This window comes from Schistocerca nitens, chromosome 6 (genome assembly GCF_023898315.1).
Source record: "Schistocerca nitens isolate TAMUIC-IGC-003100 chromosome 6, iqSchNite1.1, whole genome shotgun sequence".
In the NCBI taxonomy this organism is placed as follows: Eukaryota; Metazoa; Arthropoda; class Insecta; order Orthoptera; family Acrididae; genus Schistocerca; species Schistocerca nitens.
In genome coordinates, this window is record NC_064619.1 from 473588435 (window position 1) to 473603239 (window position 14805).

Sequence of the window (14805 nt, forward strand, 5' to 3'; positions counted from 1 at the left end):
AGAAACAGTTATAATAGTAACGATATTTTAAAAGTAATTTAGTCTCACAGCGGAAAGACAGTTGAACCCTTTCGTTTTTACCCCTCATAAAATTTCATTCTTGCCTTCGTGGGTCATTACCCACAAGTTTCGATAAACTGTCACACGTGATGGTTCAAACATAGTTAGAGAAAAGTGGGACTTCGACAGGGGTTCATACTCTGACGCAGGAAATTGTCAAGCAACCTACCAGAATATGAAACACAAATTTAACGATTAATTTTTATTTCATATGATAATGTTTGGAATATTGTGAACAAGTGTAGCTTTAGAAATTCCGTTCAATGATAAAATTGGACGAAGTTATCACATGACTTTACGGTAGTGGGAAAGTTCCTGGAAAGAGACAGGATTTACTGTTGAATTCTGGGTAACAGCTGAGAGCTGAGTCGTTCTGGTGCGGCGATCAGAAATTGACGCCCCGCTCCTTCCAGGCCTCGGCATACTTCTTGGTGTACTCGCCCGTGGGGTCGTACTTGGCCTTCAGCTTGGTCCACTCTGCAGGGTGCCTCTCTGTGATGTGCTTCAGGATCTTGACAGCTCTCTCCAGCTGGCTAGGCGTGCAGTCGCTGCATCCCGTCGACACCAGTTTTGGCACTCTGCCTGTAGCAATGTGACAGAAAATGGTGTGAAACAGTCTCACTGTAAACAACACAAGGAATTTGTAAGATGGCAAGATATTCACACCTTACATTTAATATTCTTGTACATTTATATTTATATTAAAACACTGTTTACAATGCACAAACGGATTATAAACCATTTCACTGGCAGATACTGGCTACCACCAAGTACTAACGATTTCCGTAGTAACGCATGACTAGAGCGTACGGAAGGCTGAACACAGACAGAGAAGGCGAAGTGAAGCATGCGTTCTTCAGAAGCCGCTGTCAGGTAAGGTGGGCTGGAAAGAGAGTGGTAATGTTCTGCAGGGGCAGACATTTACTGCCGTGAGAGGGAGTACAGCATTGCGGTGGCGGTGTATGTTGCTCAAGGTAGCAGAAGGCCGTAGTGCCGTCGGAACGGGGCAAAAAGTATTTCAGGACAGTTGTACCTGGAGAAAAAGTATCGGTGGCGGAAAAGGCAAAGGGACATGCTTTTAGTGCGAAGAAATGCGAAAGATCAGAAATGATGGTCATTAGCTGACCTCTGTGGAATCTTCTCATTGAAAGCAGACATGTTCCGCTGAAAAGCAGAGAAATGCTTTTGTTTGGCAGAGTTTTAAGAATGTAGGAGGGGAAATGGAAGATTCCACACAAAATTCAGAAAGAAGCACGAGCTTAGCTGATTGGCTGCAAGTTCATGGCCTGTGTAGTGGAACATAGTACTTTTGTACAGGCTACTGGTATTGGTCACTTGAGTGCAACATTCGACGCCGTGGAGAAATGGAAGCTTCCACACAAACTTCAGAAAGAAGCACGAACTTCAGATGATTGGCTGCAGGTTCATGGCCTGTGTAGTGGAACATAGTACTTTTGTTCAGGCTACTGGTATTTGTCACTTGAGTGCAACGTTCGACGCCGTGGGTGCAGGAAGGACCTGACTGAGATGTGACCAAGGACTTCCCTCTAGTGACAAAGAGCACATCCCTGCTGGGATTTCCCTGTGGGGCTCGAGCATGAGATTCTGCTGGCGAGAACCACAGTGGAGAATCTGGCTGTTAGATTCTGAGAAGTCTTCATTTCAACACAAGGAGCACGTGTAGTCGATTCGCTGTAACAGAGCTCTCATTCTGTTTACTAGATTTATGATTCTTTAGCTGTCTGTGGAGTCTGACATAAATTGCTTCTTTATGACTCGAATTTCTTTTCCTGGGTAGTGCACAAACAGAAATATTGGGTCGTGTTGTGACTTATACTGAGATAATTTCAGCACTATGAGACTGCGGCTAGCATATTGCATCCACTGTTTAGGCAAAAAATTGCATGTACAAAATTTACGCCATCTGCACAGCAGGTGATGCCACAGTGAGCAGATGAGCGGTGCAGCACAACTGCCCTCCATACAACAACGTAAGAGTGATATGTGCACTCCGGTCCGAAAAATAGAACACCACCACCATAAATGAGAAGAATTCCGTTTGGTTCCCTTCTGAACGTTTTCTGAAAGAGCCAGTCAGGGTATAATTTTTCTGTTTCCCGCTACAAACCACTGCCAGCGAGCTTTGTGTTCCTGTTGATACATCGTTGATACAGGACAGCGTATGGTAAAATACTGCCAAACAGCCGCTTATTTTCAGATGTTATTGTATTTAGGAAGGCGGTTTCCCAGTCTCATTAATGCCATCTTCAGGTCCTTATGTACCACATTTATACACGATCAGACATATCGATACACGCGTAACCGGAGCCGTGGATACTTGGATTCGTCGAATTTTTTTACAACTGTGCACACACGCATCCCGAGAAATGTGAGCTCAGTGTTTGTCAAGTTCCACAAGAAATTAATGGAACGCAGGTATTCATGGCTGCAGTTATTCCAGTGTCAGTCTATCTGATTCTGTATACATTAATTGCACAGGGGCCTGAAGAAGGTGCTAATGAATTGCCTACACTATTTTTGTAAATAAAATGGTTCAAATGGCTCTGAGCACTATGGGACTCAATTGCTGAGGTCATTAGTCCCCTAGAACTTAGAACTAGTTAAACCTAAGGACATCACAAACATCCATGCCCGAGGCAGGATTCGAAACTGCGACCGTAGTGGTCTTGCGCTTCCAGACTGCAGCGCCTTTTTTTTTTAATAATTTTTAGTGAACAAACTAAAAGTACATAGATATTTACTATGCAAGAGTTCTTCAAGGTACCATTGCAACATATACAAATGACTGTTAGTTAAACAGAAAAATATTGAAATGAAAACCATTAAATACAACAAAATATAACATATTCCGTCTTCTTCCATTGTTTTTTAAGTTTGTTTTTGTTTTTGGTCGATGCATGAGAACGTGGATAAGGGTGTTGCATCATGTGACAGGTAGGCATGGTACAACCCAACTTTGAGGGGGGTCAAGGAAGACGCTGCGGAGAAAACCGGCAAAAGTTTGTCGGTAAGATGGTTTTCGGGTGAGTGTGCTATGCGCGGTCACAACTTTGTACCAGAAGTGGCTCAAATGGCTCTGAGCACTATGGGACTCAACTGCTAAGGTCATTAGTCCCCTAGAACTTAGAACTAGTTAAACCTAACTAACCTAAGTACATTACAAACATCCATGCCCGAGGCAGGATTCGAACCTGCGACCGTAGCGGTCTTGCGGTTCCAGACTGCAGCGCCTTTAACCGCACGGCCACTTCGGCCGTACCAGAAGTCAAGGACTGTATGCGGACCACTCTGAAAGAGGTATTCTAAAGTCTGTTCTCGAAACCAGATTAGGGTATGGTGCTTAGCAAGAGGGTAGTGAAATGTCTGGGGCAACAACAGGAAATCCGGGGTTACCGTCGTTGGCGGGGCACGTAGGTAAAAGCCCACGATTCGTTGGATGAGGAGCCATACGTTTTGTTTCAGGGGGCACGTAAGACGGTGCTCGTCGGTGTCTTCGAGCTGACAGTCAGGGCAGAGTGGGGAGGTGGCCAGTCCTATGCGATAAAGTCGGCTATTAGTCGGGAATTTCCCATAGACTAAAACATACCAGAGTGCAGACACAGACGACGGTAAAAAGGGTGCATGCACACACCCCCAAACCGTGCGCCAGTTAATGTCAGGATGCTGTAGCACCATGGGGTCGCAAGGGTTGGACAGCATAAACAAACGGTAATAATCTTTTGTACGGTGAGGACGGGTGACTAGAAGATCGGCCCGAACGTAGCTGAGTTCTATGAAACAATTGGCGACGTGGTACAGTAATGGAGAAATAGGTGCCACATTGATCGGTGGATCGAGAGAAGCTGGTCGGAGGATATCAAAGAGACTGCGTGTTAAGGACGGGACCGGCCCCTGCCAGTGCCGCAACAGAGTGTGGACAAAGAGTGCAGAAGATCGTGCCCGCACGTTGACGAGTCCGAGGCCACCTTTTGCAGGAGGCAGTGTTAGAGTGTTGTAGCGGACTTTGAAAAGTGCCCCTGCTGACACGAAATATCCAAAGGCTGATTGGATGCGGCGGCCAAGGAGTAACGGCATTGGGAGGATCTGGGCGACGTGTACCAGTTTAGGGGCGACATACATGTTGACATAGGACACACGTTGGAGTTGGTTTAAGTTACGGTGCACTTGAACGCGGACATGGTGCCGAATCGACTGCAAAAGCCGCCGATAAGCCAGGGCCACTGTGCGGTGTGTGGAGCTCGTAAATTCGATACCCAAGTAACGAAGGGTGGCACCGACTGGGAGTGGGGTCGGCACCATAGCCGGGAGGCCGCGCCCAATGTGCATCATAGTCGATTTACGGACGTTAAGAATGCTACCAGAAAGACGTCCATACTGGTGGATCCACTGGATGGCGTCATTGAGTTCCGTGGAGGAGCGGGTGAGAAAGAGGAGATCGTCCGCATAAGCCCTACAGCGAAAGGTGTAGTCACGCAAAGTGAGGCCCTGCAGTCTAGAGGTAAGTCCAGTGATGAGGGGCTCAAGTGCAATGGCATATAATAAAGTAGACATAGGGCATCCTTGACGCACAGAGCGGCGTATAGGAATCGGTCGTACAAGCCTCCCATTGACCTGTACCATCGAGACCGCGGGAAGCAGTAACCGGCGAATGGCATCGACAAAAGGCAATGGGAACCCCATACGTGTCGCCACCATGAGGAGGAATGGGTGTCGAACGCGATCAAAGGCACTCGTGAAATCGACGGATACCAGTGCTGCACGAAGGCGACAAACCGACGCCAGTGCAATCAGGTCACGGCATTCTCCTAGGGCTGTTTGTAAGGTGGCCCCACAACCACGTGCAGTCTGCTCAGGTGAAAGGACCGTAGGTAAGACGGTGCGTAAGCGCGCTGCTAAGAGCCGTGCATAGATTTTATAGTCTGCATTCAGTAGTGTAAGGGGGTGATATGCAGAGACATGAGACCCTCCCTTCGGTTTAGGCACAGGTAGAAGAATGCCAGTGACGAATTCAGGTGGAATGGGGAAGGACGGAGTAAAGAGTTCCTGAATCATTTCCGTCCAGCGAGGAAGCATTAACGTGGCGAACGCCCGGTAAAACTCCACTGGGAGACCATCTGGTCCGGGTGATTTGTTGTTGGCCCCTTTGTTGATCGCATCTACCACCTCTTCGGCGGTGATTGCAGACATCATGGACGTTGACTCCACTACGGTGAGGGTCCGATCAGGGGAAGGACGGAGATCATCAGGAATGGGCGTCGCCATCGGTTCATCATCATAAAATTGGCGATAATGTTCAGCAAAGGCAGACACCACTGCCGCCTGTGTTATGTGGCGAACACCATCGGAGGTCGTGATGTTGGGGACAAAAAGTCGACGTCGACGACCATGGTCGGATGCGGCATGGATTGTGGATGGGGTTTCGTCGTGGAGGAGGTCTTGTCGTCGGGAACGCACCACGACACCATGCAGTCGTGCACGTTGAAGAGAGATGAGACGAGCTTTAGTACGTTGTCGTTCCCTATGGGTGTCAGGTGATGGAGGGAGCGCATCGAGCTCACGGAGGACGGCGTAGTGAAAATTTGTGGTGTCTCGATGCCATGCTGCTGCTTCCTTGCCACATTGTATGAAGGCCTTTCTGATCGCAGGTTTGGCACATTTGAGCCACCAATGGAACGTGGATGTGTACTGTGGAAGGCGTCTTTCGCAAGACGCCCATGTAGTGGCAATACATTGTCGGCAGTGTGGATCATTAAGGAGGGAGGTATTAAACTTCCAGTAACCTCTGCCGCGCCACACTGACTGAGGTGGCAGAGCAAGGGAGCAAATGACGGCGCAGTGGTCCGAAAATGCAAGGGGCCAACGTTCAGCTTGGGCGACTTCATTGCCAAGGTGGGCAGAGACATAAAACCGGTCCAGTCTGCTCGCAGAATGTGCTGTATAATGCGTAAAACCGGGGGTATTGCCATGAATTTTCTTCCAAACGTCCACTAGATGAAAATCTTCGATTAAGGTGAGCAGCGCCGGGCATGGCGAATAACCAGGCACTTGGTCCTGCGGATGGAGGACACAGTTAAAATCGCCTCCCATGATAAGGCGATCATAGCGTCCAGAAAACAGGGGCGCCACGTCATGTCCGAAGAAGGTGGACCGCTGCCGACGGTTCGTGGAGCCAGACGGAGCGTAGATATTGATGACGCGCGTGTCGAAGATGGTAACAGCCATGCCTCTTCCACAGGGAAGGATTGTCGTGTCCTTGAGTGGGATTCCTTCGCGTATGTAGAAAGCCACTCCACGCCCTGATTGATCACATGTGGAAGTGTATGAGTCGTAGCCGTAGACTGGTGGTAGGGTGGCAACGCGTACTTCCTGAAGAAGGGCGACGTCGACGTCAGAGGCCCGAAGCACGTCATATAGGAGTTGCAGCTTGGGTGCAGTGCCGATCATGTTGATGTTCAGTGTGGCAAACCGGTACGTTTGTTTCAGTGGTGGTGGACGCGCATCTACCATCACCAACGGGAGGGCACCGACAGGAAGTCCCGCCCCATCAGCTGCAATGCCTCGCTTTTGATGTTAACAGGCAGCCTTGTCCGGCGGAGGCAACTCATCCGGAGGAGGGGGCGTATCTTCCTCAATGTCGTCGGCCCATGTTCCTGTGCCGTGGGTCTGTCCAATGTCCATGGGAATGGCGTCGTGGTGAGAGAGATCTGTAGTTGTCGGCGGGGAGACAGGCGTCTCAACCTGCGCACCGAGTGTTACATTGTGCGTGGCGACCTCCATGGTGGTCCCGTCCTGCGAAACGTCTTGTTCATCTTGAAAGTTGTCCGCCGACCTCTGTGTGCAAATGTCGGCTGGCTGGGTGTCGTCGTCGTCGTCGTGGGTGGCGACGCTTTGAGAGCCCGTGGGTGAACGGCGACGGCGTTTGCGCCTACGTGGCGAGCGTTGTTTGCGCACGTGTTCCTCAGTGTCGGACGACGGCAAGGAGGAGCGTCGACCTGGTTCGAAGGCGTCGGTGGGGACAATGAAATTGTCAAACAGGTGTTGTGAAGAAGTACTGTTCTCCTCAGCTTCCGGTGCGGGAGCCTGTTCGGCGGCAAGGTTGTCAGGTGGGACGTCCGCACCGTCCGTAGGTGACTGGGACGGTGGAACGTGCCGATCGGAAGGACCGGGCGACGGACTGGACGAAACTGTAGACGTGGCAAGAGCCGCTGCGTAAGTGACCGGTAGGGCGGTCATCGTGGGTGTGACGGACGCTTCCGACAACGGGAGCTGCGCGACACGTCGTTGAATGCAGTCAGACCGTAGGTGACCTTCTTTCCCGCAACCGGAACAGGTCCGAGGTTGGCCGTCGTACATTATAATGGCACGGCAGCCTCCGATACGTAGATAGGAAGGCACGTGTTTCTGCAACTCGAGGCGGACCTGTCTAACACCGTTTAAAACGGGATAGGTTTGAAATTGTACCCATCGTTCGGCAACATGTTCCAGAACGTTGCCATAGGGACGGAGCGCCTCGATGACGACGTCTGCAGGTAGTTCGAACGGCAGTTCGAAGATCCTTATCGTCCGTGTGCCGAGACCTGCGTGATCGACGGTAACGGGTCCGACGTTGCCGTCGGAATGACAGAAGCGCAGTCCACGTTTTGCCTCTTGCAGCACCTTGTCGCACGCCGCATCGTTGATCATTTTGACGTAGACGGTACTGCTAACTATGGACAAGTGGATACCAATGAGATCCGTTGGTGGTATCTTAACTTCATCGCGTATAAATCGTTCGACCTCTAGGGCCTTGGGTCGGGCGAAGTCGGAACAAAAGTTGAAACGTAATGTCTTCTTCCGATAGTTGTGCGCCATGGTGGTCTAGAAGGGAAAACGGCACTTACGGCGGCCGAAGTAAACACAAACACACCGTGCGCTCTGGCGCGCGACCGCCTCGCAGCACTGCCGGCGGCAGACTGTGCCTTTAACCGCACGGCCACTTCGGCCGGCTTTTGTAAATAAAATAAAATCTTAAAATATACGGCAGTTTGACAACTTTCGTTGGGTAAGAATTCTTCGGTAAATAAAGTTTGTGTCCGTCCGTCTAATAACGGAGGTTGAAATCTAAGGAAACTCAAACACATGTTCTACCATTCTCTAATTACATGTGGAGTAGATTGCGATGTTGCGTACTTCATATTTATACAATTTACAGCTTACGATAACCATGTTGTGCTTCATACTAGTAGTATCCCGACAGGAATAATTGGTTTAATTTGCTTGACTGAAACGATGAAAATCTACTACTCGGTCTTACGTTTTATGGAAGTCCCTAGGTGAAGACTGTCAATGGAAGGGTCGTTTTAATCATTTGTAGGGGTGAGAATTCCACGGTAGAGATAACATTACGCAGCCGCTGATATACAAGTCATATGTTACAAACACCATGTGGGTTTACAAGTCATGTTATTCGACACAGTGTAAAAGGAAAGAGACGAATTTCCCTGCATAGTGAATACGCTGCTGACCGTTAAAATTGCAACACCATGAAGGCAGCACGCAAAATCCGTCAGCGAGTCATCATAACTTCTGTATACGAGAGATTGGCATTTCAGCGCAACTGCTTGGAGTGGGTCATCATAACTTCTGTATACGAGAGATTGGCATTTCAGCGCAACTGCTTGGAGTGGATAAGACTATGGTCAGCTGAATTCTGGACCTACCGACAGGTTTCTCACACAGAAATCGCAACTGAAGGTCGTCTGTTTCTGAGAATATCCTGTTATGCCGCCTGTAAGTAGAAGAAAATTCTGCTTGTCGAAATTCTCTAGTGGGGTGGGGGGGGACTCATCAGGGGGACCACCACCACCGTTTCCTCTGTCGCAGCAGCAGATAGAGGCACGACTGTAATTATATCGTTATTCCAGACTAGTGCCGCATCTGCATGCAGTAGCACCATGCATGTGTCCATGTTTCAAGACATGGAAGAAGAAGGACGTTAGCAGAAGGCATACTTCAACTGGTTTGATGCCACGGGATACCTTTGGTATACAACATGCTTACCTCTGGTTTGTGTAGCTTGTTACCTGAACGACAGTAATTACATTTCTTGCTTGTTCAGGCTGGATGAGGTGTATTTTCTTCGACGTCTCCATGAATTAATCTTCCAATACAATAAAGCAAATCAGCTGTTTACCCGAGTTGTTCTGACGTATCCAGATTGTTACCGTCGACAGCATTTTATCCAGATATCTGATTCACTGACCACATCTGGCGAACAACTAGCGGGATACTGGGACGAAATCGTTCGCCAGCCACTAAGAATGATGAACTATGATGCAGAGTTAAAGCCGCATGGAATGACGTACCCACAGCCGACAAAGCTCACTTCGAGTCGAGTCGATGCCTATCTGTGTGAGAGCCATTCATGCAGCCAAACGTGACGGATCTGTACAGTAGTTTTCGTACCGTGTACACTCCATATCTCCTACAAATTTAATCATGTTTCCTTCCGACTATGCATACGCACAATTTGTATCATTTCGTTTACTGTCCTTTCTGATATTCCAGTTTTTGTGGCCAACTATTTTTTTTTCTTGTAATGACAGGGAAAAGTAACGCCGGCTTCATCAGCATCTAGTGACGAAAATCTTTTATCTCAAATCCGCTGAGAAATTTAATATCTACCTAATTTTGTCGTACAGACGTGTAATCTGCTGACGCATGGGGGCGTTGAATGAACGGCCGGGAAATGATGCTAGAGGCTGCCCATCGACAGTGGCAACAAGTCTCTTACACTGTCTAGGGAGTGCGTATGAGCGGAAAGAAGAAGCCTACTTGTTGTTCTGATACGGGTTAGATTTCCATTAGTCTATTTCAAACAAATGTAATAGTAGTTTTAAATCATTAACAGTATACACAGAGGGTTAATATTCTCCAGTGTTACATCTACATCAAATGAACACTACGATTATTAGTGTATTATAAAGTGTTGGTGTTTGAATCGCATATTATTATGATTATTTTAATTACTCTGTTTGACTCTTTAAAATTCGTAGAAACAGTAGTTACTAACAGAGTCCTTGTACTTCATATCATGTCAAATGTTGCTGTGGATCTGTTGAATATGTAGTGCCCGTGGACAATTGTATTTCGGAATCAATAATATTCTTTGACAGGTCCCAATGGCGTTTATTTGTATTTCAAACGCCCACATTATGCCGACTGCACCACAATAAAACACGGAAGAGATTCAGTGTATAGACAAATAAACAGTATTGTACGAAAAAGTACAGGGTAAACAGTTGGACCATAAAAAAGTGAGGAAATACTTAGTACTGAACAACAGGCAATGCTAAAATTATTTACATCGGCAGTGGGCTTTTAAAGTAGACGTAGGGGATTGATGTCGGGCGTAACGTCATCGTTTAAGAATATCTGGCAGTAAAGGAAACATTTGTACTCTAATGTGAAATGAAACCTTCACTTTGGCAAAAATATCTTGAAACGGCGATACGAAGAAGGCTGTTGAAAAAAAAAAACTGGATTCAGAGAGAGAAGCAGAGGATGTTCTCTTTTACGTAGAAGCGATCATGGTGCGAAAAGGTAAAGACAAAGCCAAAAAGAGATGGACAAGAGGTGGGAATTGGAGCGGTATCAGGTTGACAGGAAGCTAAACCATACATCGTTGGGGATTAGATGGGGGTGGGGGTCGAACAAAAAATATTTTCTAGGGACGTAGAAAATAACCTGATTATGCAAAATGCCAATAATTCATTGTTTACATTAAAGGAAAACGCGAACCTTAAGCTTTATGAAACGTTACCTTGACAGGCAAGAACATTTCTGAGTAGGACATGAAATTTCCAATATGATAGATCTCTGAAAGGGTGTAAGTTTGAATTGAGAAGGATAAAGTCACACGACATCTTGACATCACGGGATTTTTTGATATTACACTGTTTGTTGGTCTTAGTGGAACACGATGCTACCTTATTAGATTAAACACCTGACAGGGAATAAGAAACGAAGTCTCTTGAAGTTATGCGTTGAAACCTCCTAGGCAACCGTAAAGTATTTGAAGTTATTAAATTCCACTATGATTTCGCCATTTTCTATATGAGAGTGCTACACCATGGCCGGCCGGGGTGGCCGAGCGGTTCTAGGCGCTACAGTCTGGAACCACTCTACCGCTACGACCGCAGGTTCGAATCCTGCCTCTGGCATGGATGTGTGTGATGTCCTTAGGTTAGTTAGGTTTCAGTAGTTCTGCGTTCTAGGGCACTGATGACCTCAGAAGTTAAGTCCCATATTGCTCAGAGCCATTTGCTACACCATGTTCTACGAGTGTATTATCTAATCGAACATCTGTAGCTACCACGATAAAGGGAATCGAACTTTGACGATGGTGAAAAGTGGAACAATGAAGCGAAAGACGCACAGTAAGCTGCCGCACTTACTTTTGATCTCCTTGCCCTCTGTAGTGCACTTTCCGTCGTCTGCATCGAGGACGCACTGGATGTAGGATTTCAGGAGGCGGTCGTTGTTGAGTATCTCGTCCACGTTCAGGTTGTCCAGCTTGTCTTCAGCTTTCACCGAAACGGCAACGACGGCCACGAGGCAGCAGTAGAAGATCAGGTTTCTCGCCATGGCAACCGTGTTTCTCCGCTCAGACTGTGGGATGCGGTCGCAGGTAAGTTCCTCTTATACCGCCGCTCTGACGTATGACTACCTATGACAGGATACCAGAGTCACGAGGTGGGGCGCCTTCTGGAAGAACTAGCGCTCACAGCTGCGATAATGCGAAACCTGCGCGGGTTTTCTCAACTCCCGTGACCTTGAGTAGCCATGTCTCAATGTATTACCCCACCAGCATCCCGCAGTATGGGAGCCAGCGGAATAATACACGTATGTATTGAGCAATACACTTCGCTTGTTGCGGTTTTCTTAAATATGCTGCACTCTTTGCCAACCAGAATTAACCGAAAAAATTTATTTGTAGTAGCTATAACTTAATCATGCACTGCAAATTTTATCTCCGAGGGAGACGGTGAGGTATCTCATTTCACGTCACATGTGAAAAGGTAAATAAATATTTCCTGTTAACAACAAAAAGATATACATGGAATAACATTCTATAGAAGTATACATATTAATAAGACGAATTATTGAATATGTATTTAAAAAATCTCCAGTTTCCGCAATACTGAACTTTTTCGGGCTGTACATCCCAGAGCAAATAGCTCGAAACCAGTACGTATTCTCGACTCAGTATCTCACAGTAGAGACAAATACACACGTGAGTTCGAGGAACTGTCTTAGCTGGCAGGAGTGACTAACAATTTGCTTTGTTTTTTTTTTTTTTTTAGTATACAGCAACACAAATTTTGTATGTTACTATCGTGTAATAACGCAAAAAGCGTAACTTTAAATTTATCTTAGAAGAAAGATTAAGGAAAGGCAAAGCTACGTTTCTAGTATTTGTAGACTTAGAGAAAGCTTTTGACAATGTTGACTGGAATACTCACTTTCAAATTCTGAAGGTGGCAGGGGTAAAATACAAGGAGCGAAAGGCTATTTACAATTTGTACAGAAAGCAGATGGCAGTTATAAGAGTCGAGGGACATGAAAGGGAAGCAGTGGTTGGGAAGGGAGTGAGACAGGGTTGTAGCCTCTCCCCGATGCTATTCAATCTGTATATTGAGCAAGCAGTAAAGGAAAGAAAACAAAAGTTCGGAGTAGGTATTAAAATCCTTGGAGAAGAAATAAAAACTTTGTGGTTCGCCGATGACGCTGTAATTCTGTCAGAGACAGAAAAGGACTTGGAAGAGCTGTTGAACGGAATGGACAGTGTCTTGAAAGGAGGGTATAAGATGAACATCAACAAAAGCAAAATGAGGATAATGGAATGTAGTCGAATTACGTCGGGCGATGCTGCTGGAATTAGATTAGGAAATGAGACACTTACAGTAGTAAAGGAGTTTTGCTATTTGGGGAGCAAAATAACTGATGATGGTCGAAGTAGAGAGGATATAAAATGTAGACTGGCAATAGCAAGGAAAGCGTTTCTGAAGAAGAGAAATTTGTTAACATCGAGTATAGATTTAAGTGTCAGGAAGTCGTTTCTGAAAGTATTTGTATGGAGTGAAGCCATGTATGGAAGTGAAACATGGACGATAAATAGTTTAGACAAGAAGAGAACAGAAACTTTCGAAATTTGGTGCTACAGAGGAATGCTGAAGATTAGATGGGTAGATCACATGACTAATAAGGAGGTATTCAATAGAACTGAGGAGAAGAGGCGTTTGTGGCACAAATTGACTAGAAGAAAAAAAAATGGTTCAAATGGTTCTGAGCACTATGGGACATAACATCGGAGGTCATCAGTCCCCTAGAACTACTTAAACCTAACTAACCTAAGGACATCACACACATCCATGCCCGAGGCAGGATTGGAACCTGCGACCGTAGCGGTCACCAGGTTCCACACTAAAGCGCCTAGAACCGCACGGTCACACCTCCCTGCGACTAGAAAAAGGGATCGGTTGGTAGGCCATGTTCTGAGGCTTCAAGGGATCACCAATTTAGTACTGGAGGGCAGCGTGGAGGGTAAAAATCGTAGAGGGAGACCAAGAGATGAATACACTAAGTAGATTCAGAAGGATGTAGGCTGCAGTAGGTACTGGGAGATGAAGAGGCTTGCACAGGATAGAGTAGCATGGAGAGCTGCATCAAACCAGTCTCAGGACTGAAGACCACAACAACAATAACAACAACAAGAACATTAAAAGTAAAGTATTTATTTTACGCCTTGTAAAAGTGAAATATTAATCACCAAGTAATGTCGTAATTCGTCTTATTTTCTTAACGTGGCCAGTGTAGACATAGAAGGGAAAGGCGTAAAGGGCTATAGCGTCTAATTTGATGAAACTTGTCTGATAGTTGGAACTTGTTTCTGAAATTTATTAGATATCTCTACCGGTTTTTGAATGTTTTTAGACTCCATCGTTTTCAGCTAAGTAAATTTGTCACTGGGGAAGCATTGCTTGTTATTTACTTCAGTTACGTGTACTGTTACGAAACAAAATCGCTGTTTGGAGATGTGCGACAAACACATTTAGCAAAGCGTTCATTTCATAGTGAAATATCCGCCCAAAATATGCTCGCAATAAAGCGAGATGGAATAAAATTACAAAACCGCCCAAGTTGCACAGAGGTTTGTATTTATTTAAATGGCGACTAGTTTCTGATCTTTGTATTCCACTACGAAACCACCCAGATAAGTTCTATCATAACATCATAACATGCGTACGCTGCCTTCTGGCTTGAATGAGTTGCTGAATGCAAGATTCTATTCGTGTACAACTGTCTGGTGCTACAAACGACAGAAGTGGTAACCATTTAGATAAAAACGAACTTTTGCGCGCATGACCTCAACGGTTTGGTGCCATAGGATCTTATCACAAATTTAGATGCGCTACATTGAGTGAGTGCGTCGCACTATGGAATGAAGACGGCAGGCATTCTGCGACACTGAAACATTCTGTTGATTTTTGGTCTTTATATATCTTTATTTTTTTATTTTATTGCTCCTTAATGCATATTCTCTCTACTTACATGATAAGCCGTATTTCTAAACTTTTCCCAATCAGTTGTTAGGAAGATACATTTCAGCTTAGTAACTGAAATAATGATGTTATTACTATAGCAATATTAATAATTAAGTAATGGTATATATACCATCACGTA

The 14805-nt window shown here is 46.0% G+C and overlaps 1 protein-coding gene across 1 annotated transcript; it reads right to left on the reverse strand.

Moving 5' to 3' along the window:
• Positions 1-281: 281 nt before the first annotated feature.
• LOC126262667 (ejaculatory bulb-specific protein 3-like) lies at positions 282-11758 on the reverse strand. The gene is made up of 2 exons (XM_049959439.1): positions 11517-11758; positions 282-642 (listed from the first exon to the last, which is right to left on the reverse strand). Exons 1-2 carry the CDS (start codon positions 11704-11706, stop codon positions 446-448), a joined length of 387 nt encoding a protein of 128 aa, XP_049815396.1. The 5' UTR covers positions 11707-11758; the 3' UTR covers positions 282-445.
• Between the last annotated feature and the right edge of the window lie 3047 nt (positions 11759-14805).